The 17700-nt window shown below is 43.8% G+C and overlaps 1 protein-coding gene across 1 annotated transcript in view; it reads right to left on the bottom strand.

Annotated features, from left to right (window-relative positions):
* adamtsl3 (ADAMTS-like 3) overlaps window positions 1–17700 on the bottom strand; it is a 156507-nt gene that overhangs the window by 15217 nt on the left and 123590 nt on the right. The window contains exons 18-22 of the mRNA XM_084041445.1: window positions 11904–12114; window positions 11567–11746; window positions 10807–10960; window positions 5687–6457; window positions 5276–5513 (exon numbers count right to left, since the gene is read on the bottom strand). Coding sequence (XP_083897571.1) covers window positions 5276–5513; window positions 5687–6457; window positions 10807–10960; window positions 11567–11746; window positions 11904–12114 — 1554 coding nt within the window. The remainder of the gene's footprint in view (window positions 1–5275; window positions 5514–5686; window positions 6458–10806; window positions 10961–11566; window positions 11747–11903; window positions 12115–17700) is intronic.

Here is a 17700-nt window from a genome sequence, read left to right as displayed (position 1 = left end):
TGTAGAGCAGCAAATCACGAGAGGTTATCTCATGGCACATTTCATGTAGAGTAGTCTTTAGGGGAAATCATATATATTATTTATATATTGTTTATAATGTAAACTAGGGATGTCCCAAATCAAATCATATCATTTTCAAATGTAACATACGTACAGTACCCGTTTGGCACCTCCACATGTCTGTGATTGCAAGATATGGGACTGAATTATATTAGTTTTGGTGCAAGCTTCATCTGCACTCTCACTGCAACATCTGAATAGATTTTGGTTCCTTTTTAAAGCAGGGGTCGTCAACACTTTTCAGGCCAAGGACCTCTTAGCTAAGAGAAAGAAATAGCAGGAACCCCTACAACATATTGTATAAAATTGTGTTGCAGACCATTACCCTTAGTTCTGGCCATTCAACTTTTAAAATAGGCTAAACGTGTTTACATTATTGAAAAAATACGAGCACATCAATATTTTTGTTGGATCTACTGTATATCATCCTTTTGTGAGTGCAGTGACTTTTGAATCCCATCTCCTGGAGAGTAAAGAGTTTACAGTACATCCTATAGCCCAAGGAGACGGTCAGCTCCATGTCAGAACTCTTTATAAAATTCCATCAGCAGGGTTTGTTTTGTTGCTGAGAAGAATACTGCTCTCGTTTTTGCTTCTTTTTGCAACATGATATCCTCTCTTCGACAATCAACTGTTCTGGGCTGCTTATGTACTCTGTGCGCATGCACAATGCAATATTGTCCAAGTCTGCTTTGAGTTAACGTTGAGAAGACACGGCTGAATTGTGTGCATGGAACGGCTTGAGTGTTAAGTGGGAGTTGACATTCATTCAAACAGGGCTTTTTCATTTAAGCACAAATTTAATTAGCGATGTTAATGGAATACCCCCCAGGCAAACATCCAACCGCCGCGTTCACAAGTCAGGGCCCACCATAGACTCATACTCCGCTCACTACATCCCATATCTTGGAGAGACAATTGATCTGCAATCAAATTAGTTGTTAGGCCCATAGATATAGAAACCTAGATACCTCATTGGCCTCTGCAGTTCGTTGGAGCAACTCGTATCGCGGCTGCCATTTTCGCGTAGGAAAACGGACACTCAAAGTGACTACTGGCCAATCACAGCGCTCACAGCGCGTTGACTACTGGCCAATCCCAGTGCGTCTTTTCTAAGATTTGTCAGAATCTAGTTGTCCCGCCCCCACTTGCCTCTGATTGGCCTACCGAACGCCCCCTTCTGTGACACACACGGAAGCTTCAGGGAAGCTTTCCTACGCTAAAATGGCCCCTGTGATACCAATGCCTCAGAGCCGAAGGAGGCGTCTACCTTTATATGTCTATGGTTAGGCCAACTGTGGACAGACTACATCCCATAGCCTGGAGGAACAATTGCTCTGTGATTGGCTAGTCTGTTGTTAGGCCAACTGGCCGACCACTGCTGTAACTTCATCAGTCAGTCAGTCAGTCAGTCAGTCAGTCAGTCATTCAAACACATGTCCGTCCATTGGGCTGGATCTGCTGGTCCAGTCAAAAAGGGAGAGGGCCACTGAGGCCATGCGGCTTATTATGTGGGATGTTGGATCTAGCAAGGAACATATAAACCATTAGAGCATGGAAAATGTATGCTCACGGCCCTGGGAACAGCAATAGCTTGGCTTTGTAGTGGAGCTGTGGTGACCGGAGATCACACTGAACCTGTAATATAAAACCTGGTTAGGACGGAACGCGAATACACCAGTCAAACACACAATGGAGTTACAGACCCAATATATGTATGTTGTAGATACACAGTAGAGCAGATGTTTTCATTCATGTTAACTCACATCTACATCTGAGTACGCGGAACTGTAGATGTGATCCATTCAAGACCCCTTTCCAAATCCTTGATCATTATTGGCCATGCGTTCCAAACCTGCTATGCCATTAGGGAAAAAGAGAAATAGGATTTTCTCATTTCTCTGATTTCAACCGAAAACAATGAATAACTAAAGTCCCGTAAAAAAACAACAACTATGCCATAACTGCAAAAAGCTATGGAATAATAATAATAAAACTAACAAATGCAACAGGGTGCCTACGCACCGCGTGCTTGGCTCCCTGACTAACAAATACAACAGGGTGCTTACACACTGTGTACTAGGCCGCCTAAAAAGGAATGGAGAACTGTTTGCTTTTAACAGTGGGTCAATAACAAGGTCAAACTCAGCACAGTGCATCACAACACTCCAACTGTTATCACACTTAAATGGATTATTGCTTTGATAAGATGGAGTCAAGGGCAAGGACTTGAGCCCCAGAGAGCCTCTTAACACTCTGCTGTGATTGTGAATTTCAATCAACTATGTCTCTTAGTGTTTGCTGTCTGTTTTCTATTTTATTCAGTATTCCCTCCCCGGTGGTCATTGTTCAGAGCTTATTATGCCAGACACACACACACACACACACACACACACACACACCCTCCTCCTCCTTGGCAGTCCATCGTTGTCGAAGATGACGTACACACTCACACACACACACACACACACACACACACACACACACACACACACACACACACACACACACACACACACACACTCACACTCACACTCACCCGCACCCGCACACACACACACACACACACACACACACACACACACACAGAGAGAATTCATGAGCATCTGGAGCATGTGCCGTATGAGAAGGGATCAGAACTTCACCTCTAGGGGTATACTGTGGTGAGGACGTGTGTCCAGACTGCTGCAGGGCGGGCAGAGGACACAGGATAAGGAAAGCCTCTCACCAGGCCTCTGGGCCGAGCACTGCACAGTTCCACCAGAGTGCCATTCAGAGATGCTGAGAGGCCTCTCGCTCGTGCTCCCAGGCTCCTCTGTGCCGCATGAGACCACGCCGACCCTGCATGTTTAGCAGCGTTCTGACAAACCCAAGGCAGCCTGGCTCAGTGGGCTTTTGAGCTCACTATACAATAACAGCGCACAGTCCAGGGGCTGTCACCGCCTGTTAAGGAGAAGGATATCGGAGAAATCAAGAATAGGGCATGTCGTGCGAGGGATCGGAGTATAGGGGGAAAACACTCTCTCTTTGGAACAGTCAGTCAGGGCCGTGTGTGATTGGCAGGGCCTGGAGCAATGCGCTGATGGCTTCCATATGAAAGTAGCCTGCTCCCACACATGAGAGCCGATGCGAGTGACAACTCTCAAACCTCAACCAACGCTTCATGCCGGAGTAGAGCAGATGCTTTTCTCGGAAGAGAGGGCGCTGCATTTTAATTGGCTAAAATGTTACAATGTAAGCCCTCACTCCGCGTGTGGTCTGCGCATTCTCACGTTAAATGCCATTCCAAAGGTCATCAATATTCACAGGCCCTCAGCTCCTGGCGGAGGCAGAAACTCGATAGCTCCATTCGGTTGTAAATCACTCTAAATGCTATGCATCTCATTGTGTCCGCAGGCTGATAAACATGTACATCATAACCCAGAAGCTCTGTGTACGGTTCCTCTGCACTATTCTCTGGACAAATAAACGTCAGTGAAATTGATCAGATTGAATGCATTATTTATTTTTGTGGCCTAACTGCCTGTGCCAGTGGTTTAACACATGCAGCTTCACCTTCCTGCATCCTAATAGAAGACATTTCGAAACTTGCTGAGTGTGTACAGTTACAGCAATTTAAATGACTTAAGTTATTTTGCATATTGCAGTGTCATCACTCACCCTGCCTTGGGAATTACCACTGATGCCAGTCTGACCTGAAATATGCTGATCTGTGCCACCCCAAATTCATAGTGCATTTCCTTTGGCTGCATCCATACAATCTGAATCCTATCTGACCATCTATTGATTTGTACTTGATTTACGGGGAAATACTGTAGTCTAGACAAGAGTGCAACATCCAGGGCAGAGGGTAGTGAAGAGAAGTCTAGAAAGGAAGACCCATGGTGCTTAGCAGATTGTTATGTGACTCAGTCTGCATAACTATAGAAGATACAGTATAGAATACAGAGGCCATTCTTGGCAGCAGGTGCTTCATCATATTAATCAGTGCATTAAACACCCCTCTGCTGGGCATTTATGGCTATGCAGGGGAGTAGACATGGTTCAGAGTTCAGGAATAAAGCTGCCCCTCAGAAGGGCATTGCCCTGGCAAGCTGGCACAAAGTGACACGCTCACCCTGACCCACACAGCTGGAAGTACACAGGGAAGAGTACCGAATAATTCAGAGCTGCAGGCAATATGGAAACATTCATAAGAGATACATTTTCTAATCCACCAAGTGCCTTAATTATTTATTGATCATGAGGACATCCTTGTACATGGAGATATCAATGGAATGGGAAATGATGTTCTCCCATACAGAAACACCACAGTTCTGCATGCACTTTCCACCTTGCAGATTTGTACAAAGCAGCGATATACCATAGTAAATATTATCTTCTTCTTTTTTTTTCAAATTATTCACTTCAAAAGAGTTTTTTTCCACACTTACTGTAGCTCTCTCGACAATTTATGCCAACTCTCCAAATAAAGATATCTTGTTTATTTAACCACAAATAACTCACACATACCCACACTCCAGCATTATTTAGAATAATCTTGGGTGTAATTATTTCCACACATACCGTAACAAGCTTTGTGGTCTTCAGCTTATTATTTGCTTGTAACACTGTGTTTTGATTTTAATTCCCATGAATACCTACTCACACCTTTCAGTATATAAAACAACTTAATTGCTCAGAAACCATATTTAGCCAACAATATCCCTGGCTTAGGCCTTGACTGTGGTAAATATGCATCAACAAGAGTAATGCAAAAAAGGTTCACTCTTATTACCTGTAACGCTTACAACAAACAACGCTGAGCAAGGCTGTCAGTTGAGCTACTAGGTTGGAATATACTGTATACACCTCTCTCTCTCTCTCTCTCTCTGAATGTGTGTGTGTGTGTGTGTGTGTGTGTGTGTGTGTGTGTGTGTGTGTGTGTGTGTGTGTGTGTGTGTGTGTGTGTGTGTGTGTGTGTGTGTGTGTGTGTGTGTGTGTGTGTGTGCTGTACCATACACAAATCTCATACACAACTGTACCATACACACACACACACACACACACACACACACACACACGTGCACACGCACGCGCGCACACGCACACGCACACGCACACGCACGCACACGCACACACACACACACACACACACACACACACACACACACACACACACACACACACACACACAGTGTGTCAGTTGGACATGTTTGTAGGGTGATAGCTATACCTGGCGGTGCGCTTTAGAGAAGCTCTGTCTTTAGTCCATTTTATTCTGGGCTGTGGGACTCCCTCTGTGGGACAGAGCAGGATTAGGGACCGTGTGGCGTTGGTGAGGAAGGCGGTTTGTCCAACAGTGATGTTGATGTTCTTCTGGAAGGTCGTCACAAGGTGCTGCTTCTGTCTGATGATCACAGGTCTACGTTCAAGTTTCTCCGCAGAGCGTTCGGACCAGTTGGCCAGTCTGCCTATTGAAGAGATCAAAGGCATGTCCAGAACAAGTAGTGACTTCTTATCCTTGGCTTCCCAGTGATCTCTACAGTAAAGAGTGTGTAACAACACTGCAGTAAAAACATTTCTCATATTAAAAATGAGAAACATGTTGATTTTTTTTTACATGTTAAGGACAACCAAAAATTACCTTTAGCCTGCCCTGTCTCCTCTCTTGGTGTGTTCCAACGTTGGACAGTAGACATCTGGGTCAAGAGGGAGGAGATGAGCTGTGAGGCCTGGTCCTGACGGATCTCTCCTCTGTCCGCCCGCAGAGTGAGGTTAATGAGCCTCTCCTCCAACCTCGGCTGCAGAGAAGCCTCCTGGACACCAGGTGGCAGCAGTGACACACTGACCCCGGTCCCCGACGGCAGCAACGCCGTAAGGTGGCTGTGGCATTGAGGCATCGTCTCCTCCCTACTCGGAGTCGGACTGACGGTAGATTCAGGCTCCGGCAAGGGCCCACCGGTCACCCTGTGGCCACTGCCGATCAGCTGGAGGGTGAAGATGTCTGAGGCAGGCCCAGCAATGCACTTGTACACACCAATATCACCTGCCTCTAGAAGATGGATCTTCAGAGAGCCAGACTTGGTGATGCCCAGGCGCTTGGAGCTGGGCAAGGGGCGACCATCTTTGAGCCAGCGGATGTAGGCCTTGGGGAACCTCCTGACGGGGCATTTGATAACCAGGGAGGTCTGGGGGAGGAGGTACGCATGGCCGCCGATGGTGAGGTGGAGGCGTTTCTCCGGGCGGGTCTGGATGTAGATGCGGTGGAGACCCATGAGCCATGGACATCGCTTCACTTGTTCCTCATAATCCCTGTCCTTCACCGGGTGTCTCACGGTCTGCTTGACTTGGTTTGTGACCGGCACCTCCGGAGACTCCTTCGACGTCTCTTTGGGTCTCATGTCCTTCTTATGCTCTGGTGAGACAAAAGAAGAGGGTCTCTTCATACATTATGGTATTGGTTCTCAAAGTGGGGTCCGGGGACCCCCAGGGCTCCTTGGGGAGTTACCAGGGGGTCCCCAGCAAAATTAGTTAATATAGCGTCAAAATCATTTTCACCACTTTAACCATATTTCATACTTTGGCTATTCAAAAATAGCAGATATACAAGCTCATAGCGCTATTTTTGAAAAATCCCTGGCTCAAGAATGTTTTGCGATGGGGGTCCACAGCCAAATACATATAATTTTGGGGGTCTTTGACATGAAAAAGTTTGAGATCCACTGCATTATGGCATATCGTTGCTGTCGGGCAGAAACCTCCCATCTCCATATTCTAACATTTTGTGTTTTTCCGTAAATGAATGCACTACTTGATCACACTACAGTGTCACACAAAAGCATCAAAAGTAGCAGATCCGCAAGCTCGAAACATGGCACAAAGCGACGCGTTTTGATTTTGTATGCCACTTCCTCAAACCACAGTACACATTGTGCAAAACATTTGTCTACTTCCAGGGGTGGAAAGAGTAATTACATACTACTGAATTAGAAGTACTGTTACTTGACTTAAATAGTACATTATATTATTATAATATTACTTCTCTAAAAAGAGTACTTCTGTTGAAAACTACTCAAGTGAAATAGTGCAAAAGTAGCTATTTTGAAGACACAGAATAACAGTTACATACATAATGGTCACAGTTAAAGGGCCAATGAAGCATCCTGACGGCGACCAATTTCAATATTAAAACTTTGCGAGAAAATGAGAGTACTTGTAATGAATTACTTTCCACCCCTGTATACCTCTTTGTGATATGAGTATGTTCTAGTGAACACTAGATAGTGATTAGTTTAATCCCTTCAATGTGTGTTCTCGAATGTCCTCATGCACTAATACTGTATGAGAATCAGTTTTGTCCATGTTGTTAGTCCTGTTTATCGTTTCCTGTTGGGTTGTCTCCGTACTAAGTGCCATAGCAATGTCCTAGTATAAACATTATAATTGGCAGTGAAGTGTTTCTGAGTTGACAAGTGGTCCATTCTGCTCAGTGTATTTTTCTTTATACTAGGCAATAGATAGCAGAGAGAGTTATGAAGTAGGGACACAGAGGATAGAAGGCTTTGGAAGAATTCACAATAACAAGGGTACTGTACAACTATCCGTAGAGGAAAGGGTCTTCTTAACCTATCCATCACACACTGTGTGGGTGGACACACACACACAAACACACACACACACACACACACACACACACACACACACACACACACACACACACACACACACACACACACACACACACACACACACACACACACACACACACACACACACACACACACACACACACACACACACACACACACACACGCACGCACGCACAACCACACACACACACACACACACACACACACACACACACACGGAGACGCACATGTGCATGCATAAGCAAAGAGTAAATGAACTGCTCTATAATCAATTGGTACACATCCACGTAAGCAAAGAAACATTGTGCACATGTTTCAGCTTGCACTATGTTTCACATTTAGCATGAAGCCAGCTGAATCCCAGACAATAGGAAGAAATTATGACATATAACAGGTGTGCCTCTCGTTTGTGCACGGTTCAAAACATCAACAAACCCAGAACACAATGTAATTTCTACAGTGTGTGATTATGCCTGTAAACCACAGTGATTGATGGTTGTGCTTAGACTGCGAGAATACATAAAAACACTCCCTCCTGCCTTGGAACGCTTGAGGTATAGAGCCACAGCCAAATAGATTTGACATCCATCATTAGCGGTGATAACATCATCTAGACTAGTGAACAGCCTTTAAGAACGACGGGTGTGGTGATAAGATGGGACACGCCGTAATCCTGAATTTGACCTCTCACCCTCTCAGACGAGAAAAGCCTGGGCGTAAAAAAAATCTTTTGGGCAGTGTAATAAACCTAAGGCAGTGGAGAGGTGTGTGATCTCATCGACTACAGTGAGGCAGTAAACACCCTTTATCAGCGTTTCCCACTTTCCTATCCTGGGTGGGTGGGCTCTGGGGGACGTACAGTAGGACAAAGGCCAGGGGCTCTGCTGTCCGCTGTCCTGAACTCATTATTCATTCAGGCTCTGTAGATCTCAAAGCCCAGAGTACAACTTATGAAGGCCAAGGTTGTCGTGCTATTTGCTTCTTCTTTTTTTCCCCCTGGATTTCAACATGTCGTCTCTATTTTGGGCATGTCATTAAAAGTGAAAATGTTTTAAAATTGTAAAACTTGTATATAGTAAAAGTCTTTTAAAAAAAGCACATTTTCAGAAGGTTCGAGACCTCAGGTGCTAGTATACTTCACCCCTCCAAGTAACAACAAATACAATGGGAGTTTCTTCTACACAGTCACTTTGACAAGGACCAGTTGCTGGAATCACACATGTGATCATCCACTTTGCCACCAGTCTGCTGTGTCATACTGTATCACCTATCATCCTGGACACATAGACACACATGCATTCTTGCACACACAGGTGCACACATGCTGTGTAAGTCAGCAAACAGAAACACATACAGTATACACAAAGAGAAATAGAGTATTTCCAATTCTTGCTGTGTCCCAGCTTTGGACCTTAATCTTTAACTAACCAAAAGTATTTATGGAAAGAGAGTTGGCAGCAGCAGCTGGAGAGGACAGATCGTCAAACAGGCACACGCAAACAAACACACACAAGCACACAAAAGCCGGCTTGGCATTTGCGAGGCATTCAATCATGCACTTTATGGTCTCTCTCCCTGGTTGAAGTACGTTTAGAGGGACAGTACAGATTTACACAGAGAATTCTTCTATGAGAGTTGGTGGCTCCCTGTTGATGCTTGAACAGTGTGGGGATTCTTTTGTTTTTAGTCAGCTAAATTTAATTTGTGTTAATTTAACTGAATATGAATGTGCTCTACCACAATTCAGCAATTCCTACACTGTAAATGTACCTGTAAGGCAGTGGTGTACAAATAATTGGTAGTGAGACAAACTTGGGTTGCAGGAGATATCTACTGGGTCACAGAATAGTGTACAGAATCTTTTTAAAGTATATGCAATACATTAACCAAGTTTAAAAAACAACAACAAAACTGTTTGTTAATTGTTTACTTTTAAAAATGAGTACACAATGAGTACTGAGTGTTTTTAAACTGAATTACCTATAATCATATATGCTATATATATTGTTTACTGGTACAGTATGTGCTAATTGTTTATATACATTTAAGAGCAGGCTTTTGATCATTCATAGCTGCCTAGTAAATGGTTCTGTCCCATCCTTAAACATGCAGTGGACCACCCTCTTATTAAAAAGCCCATCCTAGTTCTTAACAACTTCTGACCATTCTTAAAAACAAAATATCAAAGTAATTTATTCTCAGCTCTTTGTTATTTTTTTGGACATTAGAAAAGCCTCTATGTATAGTAATACTGTACTAGAGAGAGACATGAAATGTGGAGAGTAGGGGAATGACATGCAGCAAATAGTCCATCCAACCGGGAATCGAACTGGGGACGGTTTATTGCCGGACGGACGGACCTTGCAGCTCCCCTACCCTCTCTCCGTGTTTCCTGTTTCTCTCTCCACTGTACCTATCAATACAAAAAAGGCTTACAAAAGTACCAATAAATTGATGAACTGTCATGTCTGAAACTGTGGGGAGGTGGAAGAATGTTGTACTGTAGTCCCTGGGTCTATAACTATATCACCAGTTTCTTGGCCACTGAGGTGGTGGGTTGTTAACATGTACAACGCGTTAGCATCAAGTAAAGCCTGGAGATTATTTTGGCCAGTGTTTTTTTTCTCTTTTTTTTCCTTCAGTTGCCCGGGTCAAATGTTAATGTTCAAAGTGAGAACAGGATCTGTTGATAGCTTGATAAAGTTGAGACTCGCAGGGCTATAGGGTGTATACATTGCTCACAGCCCCATGGGTAATCACTTTCCAGACATACATACATTTGAGTTCTTACTCTCACGAACAGTGTGTTCACTGGGAATGTTTGATACGTTTGTAATCTGGCATGTCAGGTCTCCATGCAGTTCCCCTTTACTGAACACTCAAATCAGATAACACAAGCACAACTGTACATCTGCAAGCAAAATGTGAGAGAAAAGATGCGTGTACTGAATGTGTGTGATTGCCTGTTGATTGTGTGTGTGTGTGTGTGTGTGTGTGTGTGTGTGTGTGTGTGTGTGTGTGTGTGTGTGTGTGTGTGTGTGTGTGTGTGTGTGTGTGTGTGTGTGTGTGTGTGTGTGTGTGTGTGTGTGTGTGTGTATGTGTGTGCGTTTCTTACTGGGGCAGGCCATCATGCGACATGTGCGTACAAGGGGTGGGGAGGGCAGCCCTGCACAGTTCCCCTTGGCCAGCGTCACTTGGTGGCCCATGGCCGTCAGCCTACGACACGCTGGGTCTCTGCGCTGGACCCCCAGGCCACAGGACACTGAGCACTGCATACATGAGAGGTGTCATTAATTCAAACGTAGACAGAACAGAACAGAACAGAACAGAACAGAACAGAACAGAACAGAACAGAACAGAACAGAACAGAACAGAACAGAACAGAACAGAATATATCACAGTTGTCATCGGGTTGAGTTCACATGTGTTCCACATTTGTTACCTGATAATTGTCCCAGCCGGCACTAATTTAAACGACTGTAACGTTTAGAATAGCATCAAATAGAACAGACAGAATACAATACAAGGACGAGACCAGAACTTTGCTTGACTGGAAGGAATTTATCTTGAAAAAGCTAGGGACTGGCATGCTCTGTCGTGTTTGTTTGTTTGTGTAGCCGAGGTGCTCTTGGCAAGGGAAAAACGATTGAAAGAATGAAAAGAAGGGCCACATACTGTCCTGACTAAGGCCACTTGGCCAAAAACGTGTCGGCATTTTCTTTTCTTTCTTTCTTTTCCTACTTTTCTTTCCCTCTCCCCCAACCGAGAGTAATACAATATAGTGAACGCAGAAATGCTGAATATTGTAGCTATATATACAGTGCTTTATCTCCATTCACTTGCAAATCTCCTCCGCTCGCTCTCCGTTCACTCACCTTGCCCCATTCTCCTCCAGCCATGAAGGGCAGGCAATCAGTGTTGGCACAGGCCCGCTGAGCTGAAGGTCTGTGCCCCTGGCAGGCCCTGTCGCCCAGCCTCCGATAGGCCCCTGTGGACAGCAGCTGTTTACAGTAAACCTTACGCACCTGGACGCCCCCACCGCAGGACTGGGAGCACTGGAAAAGAGAGAGAGAGAGAGAGAGAGAGAGATGGGAAGGGAAGGGAAGGGGAGGAAAGCAAGATTCCACAAAAAGAACGATGAGCAAAAGTGTGTTCATACACATGCATAAAGACACATGCATTGCGTGCATGCACGTACACTGCAGTCCATACCGGCTGCCAGGGCTCGGTCTCCCAGACAGGAGGACAGTCCACTTGGTTGCAGGGCTGAAGGATGGCCGGTTTGAACTCCATGCACTCGTCCTCTGACACACTCACACTGCCCTGCTGGTCGACAGAGAGCAGGCGAGTACAGTACACGCTCCTGGTGTGGATGCCCACTCCACAAGACGCAGAGCAGTCTGTCCATGCAGTCGCCTCCCATCTGCAGAGACATAATGCATCATAGCAGTGGTTCTCAAACATTTTACGTTGTGTAAATGCAAAAATAGCAGATCTACGAGCTCATTGCACGGCACAAAGTGCTATGAGCTTGTAGATCTGATCTTTTTGAACAGCCAAAGTATAAAATATGGCTTCAATCAGAAATGAAACACATGCTTTCCTGGTTTTAATGGGTTAAGGATCCATTTGGAACAAGCACCAGGAACCCTGGGGGTCCCTGGACCCCACTTTGAGAACCACTGCATCATAGGAATGATATTAGATGTACAACATTTAGTTTACACAGCTGACATAATCAATAGTTGATTAAACAATCAACGGTAAATGAACTGACATACTATAGGTTTTAATGTTGTAACAATTTAATTAGTGATTATTCATGTAACTATGCTATTTACAAGTTCAACAAAATGTGAATGCTTGTCTTTGTTCATATAATAAACTTAAAAGTTACTATGTTTTTTGACTACTGGGTAAACAAACAGTATTAGCCATTTCAAGACATCTGTTTGGGTTGAGAAAACATGAGTATTTATCATCACTTTGTACTCTATTACCTTATTTTACAGTAATTTTATGGTCTGAATTAACAGCTTAGATTAACAGAATAATCAAACACATTTATTATCAAAGGAAATTACCATCAGTTGCAGCTGACAAACAAACATTATATCATAGTTATCAAGTATGTGGAAAGCAGTTGAGTTAGAGGAGTGTATAGATGGATACAAAGATACATACATACTGCACATACATGAAGGCACACACACAAACATTTTTCTAACTTGGGGGTTCAGTGAGACTGCAGATGGCACAAGCCTGCATACATCTACTGCACTGTACCACATGGACCTCATAGAGAGCACTGGCCTCTTTATTGCCCTCATAAAGATCATAAAGTAATGCTAAACACAAGGCAAGAATGAGCTCTCTCCCTACCAGAGTGATGTACAGCAACCACTTGCAGAGAGAGCGAGAGTAAGAGCAAGAGAGAGAGAGAGAGAGAGAGAGAGAGGGGTGGGGGGTGCAGAGCTGATATACCCCACAAGTCTCTAAAACAGTGTGTGTGTGTGTGTGTGTGTGTGTGTGTGTGTGTGTGTGTGTGTGTGTGTGTGTGTGTGTGTGTGTGTGTGTGTGTGTGTGTGTGTGTGTGTGTGTGTGTGTGTCTTAATGTCTGCAGCTGCTTCCTGTATAAGTCCATTACTACAGGAGAGAGTGGTAAATCAAACTGAATCAGACACGCCCCCCCACTCTGTATGACTACTGGATGACTGGATGGACAAACATCCATCTGCTACCCTGGAGCTACATTCACTTTCAGCACACACACACACACACACACACACACACACACACACACACACACACACACACACACACACACACACACACACACACACACACACACACACACACACACACACACACAGACACACAGACACACACACACACACACACACACACACACACACAAACTTACAGTATACACGTATTTGCTAGTACAGTATACGTATAATCTGGCAATGTACTGTAAATAATATATGACGACTACCGCTGTGTGCTAGTAGGTTGCAGAGGAAACCAGACTTACTGCAATACTGGAATAAGCTGCTTTGTCTAGCTGGTACAACAATCATCCTGGTGAAACTTCGGGATCACCACATTAAAAAGAGCTCAAGCTACAAATAGGGAAGAGGCCAAAAGTTAAATATTCAGTTTTATATTTTGAGTTCTTCTACCTCAAATTGTTTCCTTTATATCGCACCTTGGTAAAACACTGCTCTTATTAAAGGTAAACAGAATTATCTTTCCTTAATCAATTTTTCCTGAACGCTCTTGCACACAATGGCCCGCACAGCCAACTGTCCTGCTGACATTGGCAAGCCTACAGCATATTGGAAAAACAATTTGTGCTCTGAGTCTGCGTGTGTGTGTGTGTGTGTGTGTGTGTGTGTGTGTGTGTGTGTGTGTGTGTGTGTGTGTGTGTGTGTGTGTGTGTGTGTGTGTGTGTGTGTGTGTGTGTGTGTGTGTGTGTGTGTGTGTGTGTGTGTACATGTGCGTGTGTGCGCGCGCGTGCAAACGTGCGAGTGCGTGCATGTGTGCATGCATCCATATGCCTGTAGTTCGTATCTGTGTGCATGCTAGTGCCCACAAACTCATAACATGATGGTGAAAATGTTCTTTCGTGAGCGTGCGGGCTGACAAGCCATTTAGAATCAATCAGCATTTATTTCTTAAACACAAACCAGGACAGCGTCTTTGCCCAGCACTTAGCCTTGGAACATAAAAGGGTCTCCGTGTATTGCTCAACATGCACACATACAGCTTTAACTTATGGGCCAAAACTGTCCTACGGTGATCTTAATGATATTGAATCGCGCTGTGCACAAAACAATGCTTAATTTTCTGCCATGCAGAAAGCATCTTTAAAAGCAACATTAATCATCAAATTTGTTTTGTTTAAAACATTTTCGAGAGTAAAAGAGCTTTTCGTTTCAGATGTTCCAGAGGAATTTATACGTTGCTGTTGGCGAAAGAGGATTGCTGCATGACAACCCTCACAGTCTAGGACTAGGAGGACAGAAGGTATTAGATTCCCCATTCTACACTACCAACTCCATTTAAGTTAGAACTGTATACCAGGGTCAACATCAAAGCCATGTACAATATGCAGTCCTTGACTGGTGAGTACCACTTAATGTGGGAGATGTGTATTATTAGCTGCATGCTAATCCTTTTCCCAGACCCTGAGTTGTATCCAGCCTGTGTATCCAGGAGAGCTAGTGGGACAGGGCACTAAAATAAGTCATGTCTCCCTGCTGCTGCTAATACACCCACTGACCTGGCGGCTGGCGTCACTTCCAGGGTTTGTTTGCTAGATAGATTAAAGCAGTGGTTTTCAATCTTTGTGTGCCCAAGGCACACCAATGGGCTCAGCAAAATACTCAAGGCACCCCTATATTCATAGTGAAAATAGCTGATCTACAAGCTCAAAATGCATGGCATCGTGACACATTGTGATAAATAAATAAAAACGTATAATTACATGCCCAAAATAGGGACACCAGGTTGAAAGTGGTTAAATATAATATTCTTTGGGGTAAAGCAGTTAGCTCTGGAAATTAGTTTGCACAAATAATTGGGGTCATATACAAGACCCTACATGGTCTGTGCCCGCCCCCCCAAGTGAATTCATTAAAAGGAAGCCTGATAGGGGAATTAGTACCAGAACAACCACTTGAGGAGATTGCAAAGTGCCGCACCGGCAAACAACATTCGGTCAAAACATCTTCTCAGTACAGGGTCGTGTAGCATGGAATGGCCTTCCTCTGCGTATAAGGGATTGTGCTACATTTCCATCTTTTAAATTCAATCTGAAAAGATGGTTGCTTGAAAACCAAAGCTGCAACCATCTTGTTTTAGGTTTATTTTTATGCTGTGTTCCCTATGTAATGTTATGTAAATGTATTCGACTGTTTGTCTGTCTGTTTTCAGATTTTATGTTTTTTGTGAGGACTGCGGATGAAAACTAGCATCTTTGCTAAATCCGGTGTATTTACATCCATGTGACGTCCATTAATATGCATTGTCCTGTCCAAATAAACAAATGAAGTAAATTACAACTGGAATTACAAGGCACAACTGGACTTCTCACACGACACACCATTGTGCATCGGCACACAGTTTGGGAACCACTGGTTTAAAGTGTAGTTTAAAGATTGTAGTTTAGTATTTAAAAGGCTTCCACCAGGCTGGAACAATGCCACAAATCATAAACGCAGCATCCAATCTGCCCTAAATTTTAATCACACAACACAGAGCCAAAAATGCTACAAATATCACTGTTTGTTGGCAAAATGTACATTTCCCATCAAATTACAGTAGGCACAAATAGTCTTGTGAATCATATGAATGTCAAAACCCTATTTGACACATGACAAAACGTTTTCATCAGAATGGGGGACGAAAACGCCTATGGTGTGTATGTGTGTAATGTGTATACGCACACATACGTGCATGAACATGTGGTTCATTTAAGGGTCTCAGTTTGGTGGCTTGAAAATATGGTCAGATTAGGTTTTGGTCCCATTTGCTAAAAAACTGTGGTTTCTAAGTATCTTTCAGCCAAGTTCTGTGACTAATAGCCTATACATACACTTCTAAAACATTTCTAGTTGTGACACAGTAAATATCTCCAACCTAACGCAACAATTTGTGTTGCTACAATAACCATGCAGTTGTTTTGCATCATACTGACAACAGTAGGCCTCTCTCCCAGTGTTCAGGAGCCACTGTGTCTACTGCCGTTTATTTTCTTGAGTAGCCGACTGACTGGATGTCTTATTGTGTTTGTTCTGTAAGCTACTAGCTGTTGTTTTGTGGGTCCAAATCTGAAAACGGCACATCAATCACACAACAAAGAAAACAGGTCCCTACTGTGTTCACTCTCCCTCCCCTTGTAAACCCTCCAACCATCACACAATCACAGTGTTTATTCAAAACTGATTCAAGCACTTTTGTTTATTTTAACTTTAATTCCAGCGATGAACTTCATTTCCAAGTTATTCTAACGCGGCAGGGGTAAATGATTAATGTTTGAAAATGTGTGGCTCGGTTTCAATGTGTTGCCTCAGATCTCTGCGCATGTCTGAGGCATAAATGGTTTCATGAAAGAAGACCAAAAAGCAGAGGGATTCGCCAGCAATATTGGAACCACCTGCTTGGTGTGTATGTTACAAATTACTGGCTCTAATTCTACGGATTGCGCTGGTGATCAGGGGATTGGCTGGCTGATCCTTATCTCCCGGCCTCCAGCCCTGGCCCCTGGCTCTCGCTCACATTATGTTTGATGTTCAGGGGCCCTTTTCCTCCTCATTCATTTCAAAATAAAGTTTTAGTGTCAGAGAACCGTAAACGTGAACGCACATTCTCCTTCTCTGGCATTCTGGGTGTTGGTTGATAAACAGTCTGGAATCATAAACAAGGGCACAAAAACGGTAAGCAAGGTTCCTACTAGGGCAGTGGTTTCTCAAACTTTTACATTTCAAGGACCCCATAACTCTAGGAGTATACAAATGGAACCAAATCCATTTGAACCACCTCAAGGAACCCTGATGGTCCCTGGACCCCAATTTGACAACCACTGTGCTAAGGGGACATAGTTGAGGGGCACGCCGGTTGAGGCTTTGGTGGGGACATGGTTACCTTGGAATGGCACTAAAACAGGATGTACTGTAAGGACATCCCACTATTGGCCCTCCACAAACATACTACGCGACATTGAATGCTTGCCCTCAGTGGTAACCAAGGTTTTTTTTTTTTTAAAGGTGATGATGATGTGCGGCCATGAAAACCATTGTGGGTATGCTAACTTGTGTGTAGGCTATTTGTGCAACAAGATGTTGGTTGCTCCCAACAACATTGACCTTTTAGGTATCTGCCCTTTATTTGATGCAAGAGAGAATTAATTCCAAAATGAAATATTGTAAATTCACAAAACAGATTACTCAAAGCATTTGTTTTTCTTTTTAATAATGAACTGCACTTTCCAACACATTGATATTAT

Source organism: Gymnoscopelus microlampas, assembly GCF_963454915.1.
Source record: "Gymnoscopelus microlampas genome assembly, chromosome: 1".
NCBI lineage: Eukaryota > Metazoa > Chordata > Actinopteri > Myctophiformes > Myctophidae > Gymnoscopelus > Gymnoscopelus microlampas.
This window is presented reverse-complemented; position numbering and strand designations above follow the sequence as displayed.